Source organism: Cupressus sempervirens, chromosome 5 (genome assembly GCF_028749045.1).
Source record: "Cupressus sempervirens isolate cs-2001-9-10 chromosome 5, ASM2874904v1, whole genome shotgun sequence".
Taxonomy (NCBI): Eukaryota; Viridiplantae; Streptophyta; class Pinopsida; order Cupressales; family Cupressaceae; genus Cupressus; species Cupressus sempervirens.
The window spans coordinates 460,506,282-460,531,174 of NC_143122.1; the positions used below are offsets into that span (position 1 = coordinate 460,506,282).

At 34.5% G+C, this 24,893-nt stretch overlaps 1 protein-coding gene across 2 annotated transcripts in view; it reads right to left on the reverse strand.

Moving 5' to 3' along the window:
* Positions 1-383: 383 nt before the first annotated feature.
* LOC149556766 (NAD(P)-binding Rossmann-fold superfamily protein) overlaps positions 384-24,893 on the reverse strand; it is a 134,940-nt gene continuing 110,430 nt past the window's right edge. For both annotated transcript variants that reach the window (XM_089831292.1, XM_089831293.1), the window contains 5 exons: positions 11,290-11,339; positions 10,927-11,077; positions 10,753-10,809; positions 945-1,066; positions 384-834 (listed from right to left, as the gene is read on the reverse strand). In XM_089831292.1, coding sequence (XP_089687418.1) covers positions 627-834; positions 945-1,066; positions 10,753-10,809; positions 10,927-11,077; positions 11,290-11,339 — 588 coding nt within the window. In that variant the 3' untranslated portion in view covers positions 384-626. The remainder of the gene's footprint in view (positions 835-944; positions 1,067-10,752; positions 10,810-10,926; positions 11,078-11,289; positions 11,340-24,893) is intronic.

Here is a 24,893-nt window from a genome sequence, read left to right on the forward strand (position 1 = left end):
AGGCATATTCAATGCATGACTTGAGAAAATGTCAATCTAGATGTCATGAATTTAACTCTATAATTAAAAAGTGAGTCAACTTAGTCTAGCTAAGAGATCAACACTTGAACTACTAATTAGATAATTCATTCATTTTGAGTAAGATTGAGGTTAACATGATTAAACAAAAGTGGTAGCTACCTGCTACCTATTAAAGATTGATGAAGCCATAGTGACATGTACCTTGAGCCAAACTGAAATTGTCATTATTAGATATCTTAATAAGGATAATTAGATATTCAATATGTCAAGAAAATTTATTAAATAGGTTCAATATCACACTTGAGATAGAACACATCCAAGATCAGTACATGATAAAACTCGAATGTCAAAACCAGTTAAAATAAATAAATAATAAACCTAAAAGTTTGAATTGAAAATCAAACACTTACAAACTTCGTGTTGTAATCTAACATGTCGTTGGGTTGGATATACAAGCAACAATACACCTGATGGGATGCACACTAGGTGTTTTTTGTCCTTGAAAAGAATATGTATCATGATCTATAGTAATGAAAAATAATGGACTATTACTAAATATACATGCAAATTGTTTCATCAAATTTGGCCTTATGCACCTACTGCAATTAAGAGAGTGCACACAGGGAACGAAGTGTCCCAATGATGGAATTGATTTGATCAGCCGAGTATTTGGTACCAGTTAATGGTAAGTGTTTTGGAGCCTCAGCGCGGTCAAAGTAGAATTGTCCTTGTTTTAGTTTATCCTTGGGCTGCAACGCTAGCCAAACTACAGTATCTGCACCCTCTTCAGCTGTACGGAGCTTTCCTCTAAATCTGAAACGGCCCTAGAAGATGTCAGCTTATGTAAACAGTGAAAACATCCTAAAAACAATAACAGATACCTTATGAGCTCAAACATGTAAAACTGATCATGATTTTCTTACCTATTTGAGAAATCGGGTAAACTCTTGTCAACACCAGGAGTGGATGCCCACCCTGGATGCATTGAGTAAAATCCGATGCCTCTATCCCCATAAAGCTCAGCCCATTTTTCTGTCAATGCCACCTACAATAAAGCAAGAAGCCTTAGAGTGGCCATTGTCAAAATAGAAAATGACATCTACATGACGATGAATGTCATGTTTTCATCAGAGTAGCCTTTTTCCTTTTCTCCATTTGCTTTGCTTTGTTACAATTTTGTTTTGTCAAGACAAAATTTTGTTTTTTCAAGAGTCGTTTTGACAATTTAGCGAGTTGTTGCTCATTGAAAACTGAATGGAACTACAGAGGGTATTCAGTAAGAGAGGAAGCAGGAGTCAAAAGGAGGGGAGGGGTAGATTAAAAAGAAAAGGACATTTGAATGCCTTTGAGAGCCATAGATAAACGGATAAAGCACAAGAATTCATGAAAGTCTGAGGTTGCGTAGTGAAGGAAGAGAATCAATCAAGAAGGGACAGAGAGACGAACGTAGAATTGGATCAGACCAATGAAGTTCAAATTCTCTCATGGATGGAAGCAACCGATTGCGGGAAATAGGAATGTGGCTTAGACAGACCTCATGTAGTCTGGAGGTGATGGTCCTGGACAGGAATATTGCCACATATAATTGTTTTCCTTTGTAGCACAGGTGAGAAGCGCTGGTCTGTATGTGGTGGCTGATAAGAATAAAGAACATACCAACTTATGGAGGATGTTTGAATCCACCAAATGTAATTCTGTTGCAGAAATAAAGTATATCTAATTTGTTATTTGTGTATCAGTAAAAATTCTTTGTTTATCAATAAACTCTTTGTTTATCGATATAGTGACATTAAGAGGATTGTGAATGCTCTGTTCTTCACTGCTGCCGACGTGTGTTTACCATTTCTCTGATCAAGTTTATTAACTCCACCTTTTTCAATTTTTGATTGTATGAGTTTACTTTGGAACAATAAGATTGTAGTTGTTCATGTTTGGGTATTAGTTGGCCATCAAAATTTGAATCACAGAAACAGTTCATGTTACTGATTCTAGTTTAATGTTGCTTTGACAGCAAAGATGGTTTGTCTCAGTAATTATTTGGAATAGGTTGCTATCAATTGGTATTAGAGCTAGAGGTTCTAAGTGTGCACCTGTAGTGAGGTAGTTTGCACTAGCACCTGTGAGTGGAAAGAGAGATTGAAAAAATATTGAAGAATGTGACTAGAGAAAAAAGTGATGTACAACAACATGAAAGAGAAGAACTGAAAGAAATGCGCGGAGATCAATTTTATAGGGCTCTTTTGAGAAGTGGTCAGGTATGTGGATTCAATATCCAAGACAAAATGAGTATGATTCAGATTACTACTGCGGAAAAAGCATACCAATATGCATTGAAGGCTGAGGAGAATTAGCGAGAAGGCCATTATACAATTCAAAAAGTTGGGGAAAATATGATATGAGAAGGGACAAGCGAGCAGCGGCAAGGGGAAAAAGAATAAAGAAGAAGAAATCAAAGCCACATGGAATAAAGAAATGGGCCAAACCACAAAAGAGAAAGGGATATCAGGAAGAGGATATGGATGCAGCAGCAGAGGTTTCCTTAGTAAATGTTTTAAGTGCAGCCAGTATGTTGGTCATAGAAGTTGAAAGTGTCCTGAGTTCGTTAAAAAAGAATACAAAAGGCCTATAAAGAGTAATCAGATTGTGCAAGCAGATCAAGAAAGTGTGGGAATAACTTTCCCATCACAAAGAGGAACCATGAGTCAGGAGAGTCTATGCTGCTCAATAGTGTGTAGCCACCAGCAGAAACTCAAGAACCAGCATAAAGAAGAGCTTTATTTAAAACCAAATGCAAGGCAAAAGGTAAGTGCTGCAAACTAATTATTGACAGTGGCATCATCAAATGGTATGAGAATTAAGTGACTGTTTTTGCAGTTCTTCAGGTTTCATCAAGGCAGTTCGCTGATTTCTTCAATTGCCAACAATGTTTCTAGATGTACTGTGGGTTCCTTAGGTTTTAGAAGGACAACATTTTCTAAAATAAGATGTACTGCCAGACTTGAGGCCATAACCAAAGAGCTGGAGTATAAAACTTAATGACCAAATAATAAGTTCTGCTAAAAGCATGACAGATTTTGAATGATTTAGACCTTACAACAATATTCCATTACAAAATAAATTAATAAAGTGACCATGCTAAAGAAAGATAACAGAATTTGACAACTTAAGAGGGGCTTGCACTTAAAAAATGGTTGTGAAGACTAACTACTACTAAGCCTAAAGGATACGCAAAGATTCATTTTACTATAATGATAGAATTTTTTTGAGTCATCTGAAGAAATGGGCTTCTTTATTTGGAATGGAAGAATGTGATCTCCATAAAGTGTTTATAATGGCAAAATCTTGGAGCGGGCTTCTGTGAAACTTTGACACTGTACTGTAGAGAGCTTGTGTATGTACCCAAAATTATGTGTACCATCACCCATAAATATGAACCAGCTAAAAGACTGCTGTATTGTCTCAATAAACTCAAGAATTAATGCAGGGTATAATGGAGTAATTTGCTTGAAACTGCAACCCATGCATGACTAAGCATTATACACCACAGAGAATACTAAAATACAATATGCTCAAATCACATTCATTACATTCCCAACATATACCTGGTTTTAAATGGAACAAATTAAGGAAAAAAAGATAAAGATCAGGGTCAGATAGTGGACCACTATCCTAGAAGAAAAGTATGCTGCATGCATGGCATACAAATTCAGGAAACCGTGAATGTATGACTGTTTGGCGCCTGCAGAAACACAACTTATCTTCACAAGATAAGGATGACAATGCATATAATTATGGCCAAATATTTAGAATCTGATACAGTAGATATTATCATGGGTGAAACTAGATGGTCAGTCTTTAACCATAATTATTAAATGCAGCAAAGACAAAGAGACTTGTTCGATCTCAAGGATAGACCTTGTTATTCATTAATCTCAGGACTGAAACTTTCTCATTGTTGTCCAGGAGAGGGATTCCTTTCATAGAAGGGTATATCAATGCATAGACTGAAGGTTATATTGTATGGAGAAAAATTGCAAGACTAGATTGAAGACAAAAAATTCACAAGAACGGGCATGAAAAAAAGAGAAATAGAGACTAAAAGTTTTAAAGAGCCCGCACATGGAAAATGACAAATTGAAGTTTAAGAGGTCAATAAACACAAAAAAATTATATTGAGGAAAACATTACAACAAAATACAGGAGCTCAAATCCTGGCACCAATACCACTTGAAGCAAATCACTTCACCAATCTGTATTTATTCTACTGGTATTAATTATGTACATTGAATGTTTGGCGATCATCATCTAAACTTAACGTAAAATAACATGTCTTAATTATTTAATTTATTGACAAAAATATTCAAGTATTAACATGGCAAATATCATGTAATAAACCTAGAAGCGATTCAAGCAGACATTCAATTTGTAAATGGAAAGGATCCAAGAGCTGATATATTATCTCAATAGTCTTAATTTTTGAATTTCAATTTCAAGATAGTGCAGCTGGAAAAAAGATAAATATCTTATTAATCTTTTTTTCCAAGGAAGTAATCAAGACAAGGCTCTGTTACTTGAATATTATTAGTCTCCTTATGTGTTGAGGTCTGAGGCTTACTTGGTTAATATCTTAGTTCAAAACTTCATGACAAGTTATTTACACTAAATAGGTTCTACCATGTTAGTAAAATAGATGCCTCTGATTTGCTGTATTGTGTTTGGGAAGTGTTGACAATCTTAGGAGCTCTTTGAGTGTTTTGCTGCAGGACTTTTTTTTATATTTTATGTAAAAAATTTGCACAGAATATGTACTTCAATTACTAGAAACAAGCAAAACAGGGATGCAACATGTTCTTTGTTCAACAAATACCCTAGAGGCTCCTTTATGGCCAACTGGTTTGCTGCTTGTCATACGTCTAAGCATAGTTGGCATAATCACCAAATACGCAGCAATTTGCCACTAATTGCTGAGTTTTTCTTGGTGGCGAGCTTTTGGCAGTTTTACTCTCAGGAAAAAAATCACTGATTTTTTTGAAAAACTTGTCGTTTAATCGCCAAATATTTGGGAAAAAACCACCTTTAATCACTGAGTATTTGGAAAAAACTCATTGTTTAATCGCTGAGTATTTAGAAAAAACTCGGCAAGTTTCACAAAACGACTCAGCCACGGAAGGTTAAAGCCAAAAACGTTATTTTTTTGACAGAAACTATTTACTATTTTGCTTCCCACCATCAACATTTTTTGAGAATGCGATTTTGTACCCACTATAAATTTATATATATCTAAACTGTACTCGTTTCTCTTGTGTTCTCTTTAATTAATTCATTAAATGCATCTTCTCATTGAAATTTGCAAAAAAAATGTATTTTTAATTAAGTTTTAATGATTTTTTTAGGTTTCGAGTTTTCCTAAGTGTTTTAAAAAAATTGGTCAATTTTTTCCCGAACAAACTTTCAGGGGTTTGGTGAGTTGTTGCCGAGTAAGAGTTTTCCAACTATGGTCATGACCATAGATGGCATACTCGCCGTTTACTCGGTGAGTTTCTAACACTTGCCGAGTTTTTCAGTTGGGCGAGTTTTTCAGCTGACAACTCACAGATTTGAAAACTCTTACGTCAAAAACAAATCTTCAATTACTGGGCAAGTTTTTTGTAAAAACTCACAAGCTTTAAAGGAAAGCTCGTCCGCACGCATAGGCTAATGATTAATGCCAAAAAAGTTCATTTTCGCAACACCAATTTTCTATTGTGCAATCAGAGGCTTGAGGAGGGGAGAGAAGGAGGATTCCAAGGCATTCTTAGGTAACTGCAAGCGATTCAAAGCGAATTTGAATGGATTTTAAGAGGATCCCAACCGGTTTTAGAAGACAAATCTCTTTCCCAAGTAAGTTTGCTGAGATTTTTTTATAGTTCTATTGTTTTCTTGTTGCTTGCAAATGAATTCAAGTCATTTGAAAACATTTCAACTCTATGTTTGAATCATCTGAAAGTCATTCAGCTTTATGTTTGACAATTTTGTTTTTGAAGAATATGTAAAAAATTTTAGAAACAAACCCCTGCTATTCGTTTAGTTTGTTTAGTTCATAATTATAGATCTAAGTTCTAAGTTCTAACTTTGTTAATTCATTTTCCTATAAATTTATATGTGTGGGGCAGTGGATAAGCATTTAAAAAGCACAAGTTCACAGGAAGAGTGGCCACAAACTCCATGCCCATCTGGATATATAAGCACTTGGCCTAGAAATGCAAGAGATCAAGCATGGCGGTATGCCTATAAAGCTCCAAATGATGTTGGGAAGGTTATATGCATTCCATGTGAAAAAATTATTTTTGGAGGCATAATTCGCTTCAAGTACCACCTTGCAGGCATAAAGAAACAGGACTCAATTGCTTGTCGCAAGGTAACTGATGAAAAAAAAGAGTCATCAATGCCTTACTTGCAGCTACTGAAAAGAAAAAATTGAATAGGGAGAGGGGGAAATTAGCTATAAGGGTGGCCATAGCTGAATCTCAAGGAGCTCCTATTGATATTCAAGAAGAAGAAGCACTTGAGAACATAGTGGGATCTCTTCGTGGCCTACAGATCCGAAAACGAAGTGCCTATTTTATCGCTTCCACTTCTACTACATTACCTATTTCTTCATCACCATCCGCATCAAGGATAGGGAGTTATTTTGTGTCCAAGACCACAGCGAGATCACAAGCATCAATAGAAGGCTTTGGATGGAACAAGGAGGTGCATGAGCAAACTAATATTGCAAGAGCTGATTTTTTGGTTTTTCAACAACATTTCAATGTATGTGGTTGATAGTCCCTATTTCAAGATTGGGCAAAGGGTACAAGCCCCCTTCTTGCAAGGATTTGAGTGGAAGGTTAGTATTATACTACTTAGTAATTGTAAATAATTGAAATCCACTTGAGTTCATTGTTATATTTTAAATCTTAATTGGTATTTTCTATTTTTTACTAATACTTTATTACACCTAAATATTGTAGGTTGGTTGACAATGTGGTTGATAGGGCAAGACTATTGATAGAAGACCAAAAGAAAGAGTGGAAGAAATATGGCTGCACCATTTTATTTGATGGGTGGATAGATGGAAGAAGTAGAACCATTATTAATTTCTTGGTTGCTTGCAAAGATGATGTGGTGTTTTGGAAATCTGTTGATGCCACACACATTGGCTCTAATGTTGGAGAATGTTGTCATGGAGGTGGGAGTAGAGAATGTGGTGCAAACCATCACAAATAATCCAATAGCATATGTGGCAGCAGGTAAATTTAACTTTTTATGTTCAATATAAATCATGAATGTAATGCTATGGTATTATTAAATTTATATTTGATGTAAATATGGAAAGTTTGTAACTAATTATTGATTTTTTACTAACCTTTTAAATAGAATCCTCCAAAAGAGGCATCCCACACTTTTTTGGTCACCTTGCGCAACACGTGTCCTTTGACCTTCTTTCGTAGGCCATAGGAAAACTTGAATGGGTGAGCCCAATTGTGGAAGATGCAAGGATAGTCACTAAATATATCTATAATCACCCATGGGTTCTTAGTTTGATGAGAAGGATCGCTAAAGACAAAGATTTGGTGAGACCCGCTATGACATGGTTTGCAACAGTGCTCCTGGCGTTGCAAAGTATTATTGACACAATATTGCTTCTGAAACAAATGTTTGTGTGTGTTAATTGGGTTGCTTCACCGTACTCAAAGAAGCCTAAAGGAGAGGCTGTGGCACAGATAGTCTTTGATGACAGGTTTTTTGAAAAGGCCACTAAGATTGTGGAGGTAACTTCAAGAATCAAAACATTATTTTTTTAGTTGATTCAAGTTTCATTATTAATTTGTAACTTACTATGTTAGTAATTAATTTGTATTTTTCAAATTTCAAATGTAGATGTCTATGCCCCTAGTTAGAGTCTTGCGCATATTCGATGGGCAACAATCCCCAATGGGATGTCTTTATGAGGCCATAGATAAGGCCAAAGAGGTGTTAGAAATTACTACCAAGCAGACAGGCTCAAATTTGACCCTATTTGGGAAATAATTGATAGGAGGTGGAATAATATGCTCCACCAACCCATTCATGCAGCAAGCGACTTCCTCAACCCCAAATTCAGGTACTATGATTCTCCTTGAGATTTTACTAAAACTTCATTTTACTTTGTTTTTTAAGGTTGTGCATTAAGACTTGATTTCATTTTCTCTTTGTTTTAGGGTTGATGATTGCTATTCAAATCCTAATGGAGAGGTCATGGAGGGTTTCTCTAGATGCATTGAGAGGATGATATCTGATGAAGCGGTGAGAGACCTTGTGATTGAACAACAAGTCTATGTGGAATCAAGGGGTAATTTTTTCTCTTCTACGCTAGCAAAGAGAGCAAGAGGCACTCAAGCCCCAAGTAAACCGTCAAAGTTTAAACTTGAAAACTTTTGCAAATTGAAGAGTTATGTTTTCTGATTATATTTTTTCATTGCTTTATAACTTATTATATTTTGTGTTGCAGATGGTTGGTGGTCAAGTTGGGGTGGAAATACCCCAAATTTAAAAAATTTTGCTCTGAGTCTTGTACCAACCTTGTAGCGCATCCGATTGTGAGCGCAATTGGAGCTTGTTTGAGGAAACAGATTGACCCAAAAAAGGCTCAATGACCTTATTTATGTGCACTATAATCTTAAGTTGTGCATAAGAAGGGCACAAAGTTCAGGAGAACCTGGTCCATTTGATTTGGATGAGATAGATCCTTGTTTTGATTGGATGGCACAAGAGCCAGGTCCATTGTTTTAAGAAGAGGAGTTTGCTGATTTGGAGAGGCAGGCCATGGAGGGGGGTTGCTGAAACAGAATTTGATTTCACAGTGGATGACATTGAGGACAAGGACGATGAGGATTCAGAGGAGGCATTCCCAGTGCCACACACAGGAGGAGATACATCCGCTTCCACGATGCAGAGCCAGTCAGTAGGGATGCCGAGTGAGGAGGCACTAGTCCCAGTGCAAAGCACCTCTTCGAGGACTAGACCCCTCTCTTTTCTACTAGTACAGCTGGAAAGAGGAAGATGTGATTGTATTGATGTATTTAGTATTTACTATTTAGTGTTTACTTCTTGACTTCTAGTTTGACAGAAACTATTTACTATTTTGCTTCTCGCCATCAACATTCCTCATGAGAATGCGATTTTGTACCCACTATGCATTTATATATATATCTAAACTCTGCTTGTTACTTTTGTGTTCTCTTTAATTAACTCATTAGATGCATCTTCTCATTAAAATTTGCAAAAAAAATTATTTTTGAATTATATTTTAGCAATGTTTTTAGGTTCCTGAGTTTTCCCGAGTTTTTTTTTTTAAATAGCCAATTTTTCCCCGAATAAACTTTTAGGGGGCTTGGCAAGTTGTTGCTGAATCCGAGTTTTCCAACTATGTGTCTAAGCTCATAGTAAGGATCATAATTCACAAACTAAGAGAGTGAGTCTTTGGCAAGCCCAAAAGTTTCAACTCGGCAGATACTCAAAAAAAACCCATTAACTTAGAAAGTACCAAAAGTTAAAATCTCTGAAAGAAACATTATTTTTTTGCAGAGTTCAATTCAAAAATGTATTAAATTAAAAATTAACATCTCAAAAGAGAAAATGCATGGTTTTACTTTTAAAGAAAAAGTATGTGAAAAATGCATTTTAACAAGCTTTTTATCCACGTTGGAATTTTCACCCACATTTTTTATGCATCTGTAAAAACTTGGGAGTTAAAATTCTAGAAATTACTCACCCGTCAAAAAGAAAGAGAGTACTTGGCAGCTCAGAGAGCACTTGCAGAGTTTGCAACCTATGACTAAGGGTTGGTCTAGAATTGAGATGATTAGAATCTTTCTACTCACAGAATAACTGTATGACTATGTTTATGCTAAGCATATATCTTCAAGTATTTATTTTGTTAGTATGTCATATCTGTAGGTATGTATTTCATCTCTAACCAACCAACAAAAATGCTGTGTGGGAGAAATGCAACTAACCTTGAACAAACTTTGGGATTTGTGCCAAAAGCTATGGCTTAGAAGTGCAAAATAGAAAATGCTATATAATATATGCATATTTGGGTTCAAAGCATATGATTTTTCTCATACAGTAAAAATTTGATCAAGGGTGCTGATATAAACTATTTTATCTGAAGATTTATTTAAGCATCCCTAGTCCAGTGACCACTTCATTAATTCTTTAAAGAAATTTGTATTAGAATCAACAAATCCAGAAAGAACTTTGAAAAAAATAAAAACCCAAGAAGATACAAAACTATGGCAGTCACAAAAATGAGTCTACTTTCTATTCCCATTCAATTTTTTTCATATAAAGATGTATATTACAGTAGAGGTAAACTGGCTAAGACCATCCACGTTAGACTTTTGATGTAATATAAGGAATGCTAATTACCAATACAACTTTTGCATTCAACTATATATATTTTTATCACGTACATTTTTGTTCATATTGACATGCAAAACATATTTGCATCTTATCGACAAGAATGGAAGCTGTGCTAGCAAGCACAACATATGGGGTTGTTTAAAACCATTCTTTTGTATATAAATAAATATATTCTTATTTGTTAACATTATTATTGTATTAAAATAGATTCTTCTAAAGTTGCAAAGAATTTATTAGTATTTATCTTTAGTCAAATGGTGCAATTTTATTTAATAATGTGCAAAGATAAGAGAAAATATTTACCTGCAATCTCTTGTTGCGAGCATACTGTATTGTTCCATCAAAATTACCTTCACTGAACTGTAAATAATATTATAAGACAGACTTTTAGATCAATCGTTAATTCTTGAGAAATATATGCTGCAAATCATTAAATCATACTTGACTGAGATAAGGCACAGACATCAAAAAAATTACCTGCATGTCATTAGTCAAAGGAACACTGTACATTCCACCAGATGAAACAGTGATTACACGTGCATCTGGTGCAGCCTTCTCCAATGACGGTAAAAGTAGTTCCGTGACTGTGAAAGTTCCTGCTATATTTACTGCAAAGTTTAGCTCAAACCTGCAAGCAATAAACTTTACCTTATAAGTATGACTATGGTCAATTTTTTTTTGTAAAATAATTGTATTTATTGTTTGCTGATGCTTCTAAGAAAATGTTTAGTTCACAGAAAGTGTCTTCTTGGTATACAGCCATTTTCTCTTATACGAACTGGATACAAAAAATCAGAGGAATATAGCTTAAATGTAATGGCTAAACGGATTGTCACAGACCCATCAATAGTTGTTACCCGTGTATGCTCCATCAAACCAGCATTGTTCACCTAAGAATCAAGGAATATTCAAGAATTCCATAAAATAAGTTTGTAAGCAGAACATACTATTTTCTACTCATACTTGGAAACTACAATGTTGAAGCAACTGAAGTGGCCATGTGAGCTTTGAAGAACAAAAAAAAATACAGCATAATTTGAGAATTAACAAATTAAACTAAGGAAGCAATGAAGAAACAAAAATAAAAGAAATTTTACAAAACTAAAAACTTATGAGAGAGAAACTTAATTAAAACAAGCAGCCCAAATAAAAATTTAAATCAAAGGGAGACATATTGATCACTATTTACAATAGCAATATGCAGTCATCAATTTGGAGAGTTAGGAATAGTATTTAAATAAGAGCACAATAATTGTCATTCACAAGATGAAATGAGAAACATGCATGCACTCATCATAGTTTTACGATGACTAAATAGAATCAACAACCTTTGAGATAAAATACTTCTAGTTTTTTCCTTACAACCATTGTAGATGGATTATAGAAATTTCATTCCTGAGCATGCTCACTGTAATATTTGCACTGTTGCATATGCTAAAACTCTCCCCCTAGAAATCGAATTTTCCACTGTGTAAGCATTCATGCTTCATGCTTAACCTTATAGTACCTGATGCTAAAACTCCTGAATTTGTTTTTGTTGTAATAAGCTGATTCTTAATGACATGAAAGATCTAAACAAAAAACTACAGCCCACCTTGGTATCTGTTTCCAATCCTTGACTTATGAATATACTACTATCAAGCTGGAAATTATTTGGCTTCCCCAGACATTCTTCAATTCAGAGAGCACAAATAATGCAATAAATGGCTTCTTTATCTATGTTACAAATGTCAATCAAGCATTTCAGATAAACGTTCAATTAGGAACTTATGGCCACCTGAACTAAGTATTATTTAGTCTTAACAGAGCATCACTAGTCAGAATTAAAGCCAGATAGATTGGCTTAAGCTTCACTGGAACCTGGGTGTCAATGCTTTCCCAGCATACTGCACAAGACAGCACTATCCATGTCCTCAGTTTGGCCAAACTCTGTCCTTGCCTCAACACCATTGACAATTTGACTCCATCTTGTTCTACTTAATCTAGTTGTGCCAATCTCCAAATACAGCCATCCAACAGAAAGTCATGTTGCTCATTCATAATGTTCTAGGATATCCGCCACCTCTACAGCACCGCTTAGGACCAATTTGAAACTTGCCTGCCTTGGTCCTCCTACTAAGCAGCCCAACTTTTTCTTCAGTCTACCATTAGTAAAAGAAACCATTTTCAATGTCCCCTTTGGGATGCCTTAGACTTTTGCCTCATTTCCTCTGATTCAGACTGCAATTGCTTTGTACACAGTTCCAATATACTGATAGTTGTGAATTTATTTTCTTTTACAATCCTAGGATTTTAGAGAATTTAACTCGTAATATATGCTCTGATTGGAAGTAGAAGATTGAAACCATCTTGACTCTTATCTTATATAATATGAAATATCTGATAATGTGATTGTTACTGTTTTATAGCTTCTGTCAGATATAACATGGTGTAAACTTAAAGGACATCTCCATAGTTAAATAATTATGTGGTTTTATATGTATATATATATATATATATATATATATATATATATATATATATATATATATATATATATATATATATATATATATATATATATATCTGACAGAGGCTATATCAAGTTTCCTTATATTATAATAAGCATGATCAAGCATATTATTCTCCCTTTTCATAAGCGGGCCCATCCATCAATTTGATCAAAATTGAGACCACATCACCATTGTGTCGGACTTCATGTGACATTGGGCTGTTGTTATATGGTCTCATCATTTAAATATTCCTTAGTGGATATAGCAGTCCACATCTCCATCAACCTTTGCAAGGGATAAATAATGGTATTTATTCAACGTGGCTGTGCCAAGTCAAACTTGCATGCCCCTCCACTTTTACTTTCTTGTCTATAGTATCAGGCATGTGGTATTACATGGTATGGGCATGGATAGTTCTTACTAACGTAATGCCTTGTCATTGGGCATTTATTATTATCCACTTTGTCAATTGAGTAGCATTATCTTTTGTTAACCAATGGGTTTTGTTTGAGGAGTTTTGCCTCTTTGGCAAGTAGAGGTTCACAACCTTTTAAGATATATTTAAAGAGAGTAAGAACCCTCCTTTGGAAAACACATACATTCAAGAAGTGTTATTACAAAGTGAGGTTCTAACAATAAACTTATATATTATCTTATGATAATATATTATAGAGATCAAATTTATAAATCTAATCAAAATTTAACATCGTATCAAAGCCAGTCTAAGAGACGATCTAGATTAGATTTATTTATTCAATAGACTCAAACATTCTTAAACCCTACTTATCACAATGATAACAGGAATGAGGATTGAAGATAGACTGGAAGGTGCTTCGAATTTTGAAGCTTAGAAATTGCATATAATGATGATACTAAGAAAATAGAAGTTAACAACGATTGTGGAAAATCCTCCTCAAAATAAGAAGACTGATGAATGGGAAACTGACAACACCAAAGCAATGGAATTATTAGTAGATGGAGTAAAAGATCATCTACTACCTATTATCACAAAATTAGACTCTACGTATGATATGTTCAAAGCTATAGAAGACATGTTCAAGATCAACAACATTAGCAGGACCCTCACTCTAGAAAATCAACTCAATAATATAAAGATGAAGAAAGGAGAGACCATCACCTCATACTTTATGAGGATAACAAAGTTAAGAAACCAACTACTAATAGTTGGTCACAACTATGATAGCAAAGAGTTAATTATGGTATCATTAAATGGGCTTCCTTTTTCATGGGAAAACTTTAGACAAGGAATAGGTGGTCATCCCGAACCCCCTAAATTCGATCGGCTAAAAGTTGACTGCATTCAAGAAGAGTGTAATCGAAAAACTAGAGGAATTGACATGGAGTCCACAAATGAAGACATTCAAGCTCTCTCCACAAACTTAAAAAGGAAAAGAGGTAAGAATGATAAACAACCATTCAAGAAACAAAAAAGACCTTTCTAATGTTCAATGTTTTAGATGTGAAAAATATGGTCACACTACAGCAAGATGTCCTGACAAACTTGTAGTAGAGAATAAAGTCATATTGTATTTAGCGCTTGTTAAGCTTGATCGGGTTGAGTAGTTAGGAAGTGAAGGAACACGTATAAGCATTTGGAATATTGATAATGTACTCAGGATGTTTTGATATGAATAAAGAAAATCATTTCCTCGCCAACTTGGTATTGTGGTAATAAGGTACATTTGATGTTATTGCTTTGTATACATATCTTTATTATTCTATGTTTGGGTTTTGCTCCTGTCGAAGTTCTCTCCGTGCAGGGGTCTCTGGCTTTCTGCACCCTAACTTCCTAATGTATCGGAGATAGCCAAATTGGCTATTCCTTCGATTGTATGCTTAATCAACCCTTCTTGGATTCTGGTGGGGTCCCCTTAAGTTACGACATCTCTCCTCCTATTGTTGGAGACAGTGTTATCAAGGTAACTTCCTCCTCAGTTTCTTCCTCTAGTACTCACCTTAGATATTTGTTTGGAATCAAGGGCATGACTTGGTTTAGTGTTTGTTTCCCCTCCTACGATTATCACACTCCTCCAAGTTGCGTTCTCTTGTCCTCCTTTCAGCAAACTACTGGAGTACTTGTTGCCTCCTTTGTTCCCTTTCTGTCTCGGCTCTTTCTTCCTCAACACGTAACAAGTTTCGTGCCAATAGGCGAGGAATTTGTCCCAATAGATTGTACCCTACTAGTGGCACTAAAAGTTCGTTGCATATCGTGCCCTTAGGAACCATTCTCTCACAAGCTTCCATTTGCATGTACTAGTCGACTGCAACTTCTCGAGTTGTCACAAGATCGTGTGTCAACTGATCTTCTCTAGTTATTTCCTCCTCTTCTCCGTCACTATTTGTTACTTGTATATGTGGTAGGAAGGGTCTTCCCATTACTCCATCCTATCTTACCAATGACCTTGGGGTTTAGACTTACGCAACGGCGCCAAAAATGTAGAATGGAAATACTATTCAAGTTCACAGAATAATAAAGATATGTATACAAAGCCATAACATCGAATGTACCTTATTACCACAACACCAAGTTGGTGAGGAAATAATTTTCTTTATTCATACCAAAACATCCTAAGTACATTATCAATATTCCAAGTGCTTATAAAAGGGTCAGTTGGTTGGGAAGACCAACCAACACATTCCCTCACTTCCTACCTACCCAACCCACTCAAGCTTAACAAGTGTTAAATACAATATAACTTTATTCTCTACTACAATATGGTCACACTGCAGCAAGATGTCCCGACAAACTCAAACATCAAGCTTCCTTCGCTGAAGTTAATAATTCAAACTTGGATTCAGAGAAAGATCAATATCAAAGAACTTCAAATCTAAATTCATGAAATTTCAAATTAAGAGGGAGTTCCTTATCATTTGCACCAAAGACTCTAGCAAAATAGAAGTGGATCATTTTCGAGGTGAACTTGGTATGTTGTAATTACTAAGAAGAGTCTCAAAATATTTTATTGTACAAATAAATTACTCATTAATAAAATTTATTTCATATGGGCCCTGAGTACATCATGAAGAAGTGACAACTTCTGAATGATTATCACTTGTATTTGCAGAAGTTATTGAAAGGTGACAATCTTACAATAAGTTGATTTTTCTATTATGGTGGATATTTTACGACGTCTATGTAGATAATGATAGATTATACTTTGCATGGTGGATGTTCACATGGTAAGCATTATGAGAATGCACGTGCACATACCTTATGAACATTTTGGGTATGTGGTGAATATTATTTGATGTTCATGAGGCCATTATATAGAGTACTTGGTGATTTTCAAATGAGATGACATTCAAGAGGCCATTACTCACAGTACTTGGTGAATATCTTGCATCTCAACATTCAGGAGGGCATTACTCAAAGGCACCTAGTGAATGTCAAATGAGTTGACATGCAATAATCCAGAATGTCAAATGAGTTGACATTAGAGAAACTAAAATGTAAAATGAGTTGACATCCATTTTTCAATATTATGTTGAGGTAATATATATTTGTGTTTATCCTCCCTAGCTAATAGGGAGTGTTATTGTTTTATAGCTTTTGTTAGATAAAACATAGTGTAAACTTAAAGGACATCTCCATAGTTAAATAATTATGTAGTTACATATATATATATATATATATATCAAGTTTCCTTATATTATAATAAGCATGATCAAGCATATTTTTCTCCCTTTTCATAAGTAGGCCCATCCATCAATTTGATCAAAATCGAGACCACATCACCATTGTGTTGGACTTTGTGTGACATCAAGTTGTTATTATATGGTTTCATCGTTTAAATACTCCTTAGTGGATATAGCAGTCCACATCTCTGTCAAACCTATCCAAGGGATAAATAATGGTATTTATTCAACGTGGTTGTGGCAAGTCAAACTTGCGTGCCCCTCCCCTTTTACTATCTCATCTATAGTATCGAGCATGTAGTATTACATGGTATGGGCATGGATAGCTCTTACTAACGCAATGCCTTGTCATTGGGCATTTATTATTATCCACTTTGTCAATTGAGCGGCATTATCTTTCGTAAACTGATGGGTTTTGTTTGAGGAGTTGTGCCTCTTTGGCAAGTAGAGGTTCACAACCTTTTAAGATATATTTAAAGAGAGTAAAAACCCTCCTTTGAAAAACGCATACATTCAAGAAGTGTTATTACAAAGTGAGGTTCTAACTATAAACTTGTATGTTATCTTATGATAATATATAAGATAATATATTATAGTGATCAAATTTATAAATCTAATCAAAATTTAACAATTATGTGCAAATTATGTTTCCAGATCTTTTATCAAAACATAGATTGTCTTTTGGGAGTTAAGTCCAAACTGTCTAATCTTTTAAATTATCTTTATTACTCTTTACACACTATCAATAGATCTCCTTTGTATATTTTCATTGCTTTGCACTTCTATCTTCTTCTTCAAATCTGATAAATATTTAGCCGCGATACCGATTCTCTCCAAAGACATCTAGATGTTGGTTTTGATGAGTTTTGGTGCTCTGAGGCATCTAGATGTTTCCCGAATGCACCTAGGAAGTGTCACCCAGGCCTGTGGATGCTCATGGTGGCACTTTTGAGTGCCACCACAAGCATCCACAGGCTCAGGCGATGCTTCATGGGCACATTTGGGTAGAATCTGGAAGCATTGGAGGCTGAGCGCATCTGCGAGCCCAGATGCAATTCCAACACCCACAATCACTTAAAAAATAAGTTGTCAGTTCAGGTTTAAGGACGTGTTTGGATTTGGGTACGGGTTTGTGGGTTCGGGTAAAGAAAATTTCATTTGAGTTCGTGGGGGGGTTTGTGAGTGTATATGTGTGTGTCATAGGATTTGCTGAATATTTGGCATCAAGTTCGAAATTCGATGAAACCCATAAAAAATGTAAAACAATTGCTCAAGTTCATTATAAAATTTGTACAAAATATTATTCTTTCTATTTTGTAGGAAATGATATAACATTAGTGGGAAAATTTTGGGGTTTTCTGGCCAAAAAAAGCATATGAAATTATGCCCTTTCTTTACTAAAAATGCAACCCTCTAAAGCTCAGCTAGGGAAAAATAATTGTGTCTAAAGGTCGTTGAAGGTTGTTGAAGATTGTCTAAAGGTTGTGTGTCTGCCATCTAAAGATTCCATTGTCTAACATCTGGCATCTGGCATCTGCTGCTCCATTTTTTGGCATTTGCTACTCAAGTTTCGTCTTCATTTTCAGCTCCAACTATGTCTGCATTTTCAGCTCCAGTTGTGTCTTCGTTTTCAGCTCCAACTGTGTCTGATGGCCAAGGGTTTGCATTTACATTTTGCTCCAACATGGTCTGCATCGACTATCTCGACGACCAACGACATACGGGTAAGTCTTGACTCCTATTAGTTTTTTACAGTGTTCCATAGGGACGCATCCCCTATGCTTTTGGGGCTGTACCCGTCACAGAAATGAAACAGGGGCACGTGGACTGCTGGTCGTCCCCTTTTTGGCAGCTAGTGGGCCAAAGGAAAAATACCCCCCAAAGAATCATTTTAAAAACAAATTTGTTGTTGCATGGGCCCCTAGTTGTCTCATTTAATATGACATGAATGCCTAAGGTGAATAGTTTATCAATGTTATCGTCTTCTATCGGAAACACGTCCTCGTCCCAAAAACTCCGTGGAGCATTGGTTTTTTATTTATTTGTTTAGGTTTGAAATCTTTTTTTTTTTATTGGTAAACAGCCGAAGCCTTTATATTAAATTTAGAAGTAAAAAGACAGTTACAATGTTCTCCATTCAAACGGGCACTGATAGGAAAGAACGGAGTAAGAAAACCTTCAGTCTTGCCTGGGACCAAGGTCCTAAATTATACATAGTTTAAAAGGGGCATTCCCCAGTATATTCCTAATTAATGAGTTCTTACAATGTCCAATTATTAGATCTAATATTGACGGTAATAATTTCCTTTGCATTATTCAGCTTGTCTTCCAAATTCAGACTTATGATGCTATTCGTCTCTGCTTATACCTCTTGAGATAATCTTTCTACTAACCTACATATCAAAGAGGCCTTTCTTTCCACAAGTATTAGTAGTATTAGACCAACAAGAATAAATGAAGAGATTCAACAAGATTGGATATAACCTTTTCTATAACAAACTTAACATTTTTCTCTTTCGCTATATGTAGTTTATTATGAGTTGGTAGACTAACATCTGATTTATCAATTTTTTAATGTTTGTGTCCTTTTAATGTTTATACGCGCTTGAAGTGTCCAGATTAGTGAATAATCCATGCATGTTATAATGTACTATATTGGGAAAGATTAGGAGTGATAGACATTTCCATTAAATTAATTTATTGCCATTTTTCTGTTGCTTACTATAGATGGTTGATTTATTTCTTTATATGTTTCTATCACATTTTGAACTTAATTTAACTTTGAGTGTTCCTAAATGAATTGCAATGTGTGGAATGTAAGCTTGTAGATTGATATTACCAATTTCTGAAGTTATTACCAAGATTCTGACAATATTCATACATTTATAATAAGACCGAGTTGCAGAGCCTAAAATCATCATACAGATATTGCAAAAACTAAAAGAACAGATTTTCAAGGATTAGATCTAGGTATAAGGAAACTTATAGGATTCAAAATTATGTTTCCATATAGCCTTACTGAATTCCTTTCATATTTGTAAGTACTATTGTCTTAACTCTTTTAATTTTAAATTCAAAAACCTTTTTTATTCTTATTTGTTTTTTAATTTTATTTTAACTCAGTCAAAGTCTTGATTCATCCCTGAAATTTTCCTCCATCCTTGTTTGCTACAAGAAGCCAATGCTTTCAAGTTTATACATGTCGATATACATATATATAGATTTTTATGTATTTATATACATATATATGAATGTATGCATATATATTTAAAATTATGAAGACATTATATTTGTTTGTATCCTTATTATCTAAATTATCCATAGGGCTAATTTAGCTTATCAGATTAAGAGTTACTTTATCCAGTTTTGATTAAGACAGCTATTCAATTTCCGATTAATTTACTTATAATTATAGATTAAGATATTTTCACCATTAGCACCCTTATTTGCTAACTGCTCTACCTCTTTATTACCTTCCCGAAAAATATGTAGAATCTAAATATCTTCAAAGAGGTCTAGGAGATTTAGAACTTCTTCCAATTTAGAATATAAAGCCCAATTGTCTCCCTTTTCCTAATGGCATTTAGGACAATCAGCGAATCTGCTTCAATAATAAGTTTAGATATACTTAGATCTCGGCAAATTTGGATACCTTCTTGAAGGGCTTCTAATTCAACGGGGTTGTTAGTGGTTCACCCTATAGATTTAGCCCTTCTAGCGATCCAATTGCCAAAATCGTTGTTAATGATGCATCCTATTCCGGCAGTACTAGGATTGCCTCTCGAGGCTCCATCAAAATTTAATTTGGTCCATCCGTTCGAGGGTGGAATTCAACTACATTTGTTCCTTGCCTCTTTATTCTTTTTTTTATACATAAGCGAGGGGTTAATTAGGTTTTTCCAACTTTTTTTCATTAGACCATCCCATTCTGAAAATGATCCTTCCTCTTTCGGTATTTTCCTAAGGCGAGAGTTCAAGGTTTCAACAATACATGCCTAGATTTTATTAGTAATCTCATATACTGTCATATCTTGATCGTGAAATATTTTTTTGATCCTTTCTTTCCATACTTCCCAAACAAGGATTAATGGACAAATATTCCAAAGTTTACCATAGATACATCTACTATTATCGGTTGGCCAACCCCTAAGTAGATCGTCCAAAGATTTTGGCAAGGGTGCGGTCCAATCCAGCATATGTCGGAGTCATTCCCAACAATATTGTGTCTATGAACACTTATATAATAGATGATCAATATCTTCACTGTCATTCTTACATAGCACACATCTTGAACATCCCTCAATGTTCATCTTTCTCAATCTGTCAGCAGTTAGAATCCTATTCTGCGAGGCAGTCCACAGAAAGAAACCTGCCTTTGGCAGGCAAGAGGAATCCTAACAAAGTTTTAGAGGAGTATTAACTTCTTCCCATCTTTGTGAATGAGTGATTACTCTATATCCATTTTTGACGTTATACCTACCATCTTTTGATGCTGCATGAGTTTGTCATTTCTCACTAATTGCTTTATTTTCCACTTATGAATGATGTTTTCATTCACCTTTTTTGCTATTGGTTCCACGTCAATATTATCCAAGGTTTTCCATTCCCAACTTATACTACCATTAATATCTTTTTTGATTTTATAATTGCTGACCTTACACCCCCACAGTGCGACTAATTGGTCTTTAAGACTAGCTAGGATACCCATTTTATCTAATGGGGGGTGACCATCCCAAAAGTCCCACCAAAATAGAGTTTCATCACCATTACCAACATCCAAGTGAGATACTTACTAATCAGGGCTCTGTTTTGAACTATAAAATTCCAGCTCTCGAATCCTTTAGGAAGGATCCTCATTCTAAACAAGGAGTAAAGATCGACTGCATTTAGGTATTTGTTATATAGAATTTTTTCCCATTTTTTATTTCTTTCTATGAATAGTCTCCATGTCAGTTTGGCCCCTAATGCTTCATTTTGCCGACTTAAGTTTTTGATACCAAGACCTCCTAATTCCTTTGGTTTACATAATTTCTTCCATTTTATAAGAGCTAGTTTTTTTTTATCTTCAATGTCATTCCAAAAGAAGCTTCTGAGTTTTGCCTCAATCTTCTTATTAAGAGTTTTAGATAGAGGTAAACAAGAAAGATGGTAGGTTGGAAGGGCTGATAAGACTGCTTTGATTTTTATCACTTTACTAGATTTTGTTAGCCATTTATCTTTCCAACTTCCTATCTTCTTATCCATTTTATCAAGTATATTATGCCATCCCTTATTAGTTTTACTACCTTTCTCTAACTCTATTCCCAAGTATTTACATGGGAATGTTCCTCTCTTATATTCCAAAATATTACAAATCTGTTTTTCTCTTTCAAGTTTAGTGTTAATGAAAAAAAATTCTGATTTTTTAGCATTCACTTTCTGCCCTGAAGCTTCCATATACTGTTGAATGATTGACTTGAAGTTTAGGGCCTCCTTTATAAAACTTTCTCCTGGCAGAATGGTATCATCTGCATATTGTTGATGTGTTATATTAGGAACATTCTCAGTTATTGTAATTCCACTAATTTTACCGTCAAAGTGGACTTTGGAAATTGCTCTACCAAAGGTTTCTACCATGATGATGTATAGGAACAGAGATAAGGGATCTCCTTGCCTTATACCTCTTGATGTGTCAAAGAAGCCTTCGGGAGTTCTATTAATAAGAACTGAAATTTTATTTGTTGAGATGCATTGGTATATAAGGTTAATCCATTGGTGCAAGAATCCGAAGGCTTCTAATGTTTTGCATAGAAACCTCCAATCAACCATGCCATATGCTTTCTGAATATCCAGTTTATGAACATGCTTGTCATTTTATTCTTATTGGTTGTGTGTAACGTTTCTTGTATAATGAGTATCCCATCTAGAATTGATCTTCTTGGTACAAAACCAGTTTATTCTTCTAATATTATCTTATGGAGAATCAGTTTCATTCGATTTGCTAAAATTTTGGATATGATTTTATAAATGGTGTTGTAGAGAGCTATAGGTCTAAAATCCCCTGGGATTTCAGGATCATCTTTTTTGGGTATCAAGGTGAGAAAGGTATTATTGATGTTTGAAAGTAATGATCCACCATTTCTTGATGCTTCAATGGCTTCCCAAAGATCAATTCCAATAATATCTCAACATTTTTGAAAAAAGAAAGCCTGGAATCCATCTGGACCTGGAGAACTATTAGGATTCATGTTGAATAGCATAGATCTGACTTCTTCCAATGATATGAGTGAATTTAATGCTTTATTTTCTTCTACAGACACCATTTTTGGTATGTTTTCAAGCATTTTTGCTTGCGATATCATATTTGACCTATCAAAATTATTTAATAGTTTATTGAAATGATCTACAAAAATCTTTGCTATATTCTTAGGATTTTCAGTGTTAGAGCCTGACGTGTCTTTAATTTTTTATAATTTTTCTTTTAGCTCTGTTGTACATAGTGCTATTATGATAATATTTTGTATTACGGTCTCCTAGCCATCTTTCTCTTGATTTTTGCCTCCAAAGGACTTCTTCCTTTGCTAGAATGTTTTCCTGCCTAGCGAGTAGTTTTTTTTCTAAGAAAAGGTCTCGTTATTCATACCTTTTTCAATTACTTTTGCATTTAATTTTTTTAGGCTTTCTTCAATATCTATTTTTTCTTTAAATATGTTGTTGAATTGTTCTTTATTCCACTTAAGTATATTTTCTTTAATCATTTTCATCTTAGATACAAATATGTACATTTTGGAGCCTTTAAACTTGTCTTGATTCCACCATTCTCTTATGAGTGCCATAAAAGTTTTGTCTAAAAACCACATTTTTTCACATTTAAAAGGATTTCTGACAAGTTTAGTAGGTTCAATAAATTCAATTCTAACAAGATAGTGATCAAATCCTGCTATAGGTCAAATGAGGCTTGTAAATCTAAATCTAATTCACTTAGTTCTCCTTTGAACAAGAATCTATCCAGTTTCTCAGCTATAAATGAAAAATCTTTCCTTCTATTATTCCAAGTGTATTTACCGTTGTTAATAGGAATATCAATTAGGTTGTTAAGATCTATCCATTTTTTAAATTTCATAGATGCTTGGGAACTTTGTTGGACGCCTCCAAATTTTTCATTTATATTCATGATAGTATTAAAATCTCCACCTATAAGAATGCGTTCATTACTATGGTTTTTTATAAATAAACTTATTTCTTCCCATAGAAGTTTTTTATCAATGTTATGGGTTGGTCCATATAAGTTTATTAAAATTAGCTGTAAGTTAGTCTTTATGCTTTTAATTCTACTACTCATCTATGAATTATTTGAATTTAGTCCATTTAGAATTATTTTCCTAAGATTCCAAACCATTCCTAATCCCCTTGAGGCTCCTTTTGATTCCTGTAAGTTAATGTTCCAACTACCTAGTATCTTTTCTAGCTTAGTTCCTTCTTCCTTATTCAGTTTTGTTTCTTGTAACATTATTATTTCAAAATCAAATTGTTTTAAATTATGTTTTAGTAATCGTTTCTTGCTAGGCGCATTTAAGCCCCTAGCATTCCAGGTAGTGATCTTCATGCTGCCTTGGGAAAGTTCTTCCCCTTCCCTGTGTTAACTAACTAATCTTTTGTTGTTCTTTCTCCTACCCATTTGCTTCTCTAAGTTCTTTAAGCAACTTCTTTCCTCTTTTAGGTTTCAATCTTCCATATTTATGAGCATTTATTCCTTCTTGATTCATCAAAGTACCCAATTGCTCTATGTTCTCCTGTGCATTTAAAGCACTCTCATATTGTTTTCCTTCTTTCTCACTTTTCTTCATTTTCTAATTCTTGCATTATTTGTTTTGCAAGTCTTATCTGATTATTTGTATATATATCATCTACTAAGTCTGGTCTACTCCATGTTCTACCTAAATCATTACCATCTCCTTGACCTATTATTGTTCTAGATTCATTTCTCTATAAATCTTTGTTTCTCTTATCTTCATCCTCAATGAGTAACATATCTCTTCTCAAATCTTCAACGGTGTAATTATCTCTGCCTATTTTCAGTACTCGTTGTATTAACTCCTCTTTCTGTAAGTCACTGCTTTTATCAATATTGTCAAAGTAAAAAACTTGGATCAATTCATCAATCAATAGTTCCAGGTTCTCTTTCTCTGCCTCATCTGATATTACCATTTCCATATCTTCATTCTGTGATGAATCATTATTCAGGAAGTCATGAAAATCTTGTATTATAATACCTTTTGTCTTACTCTAATCCTTCTCCCTTGTATTGTGCTCACT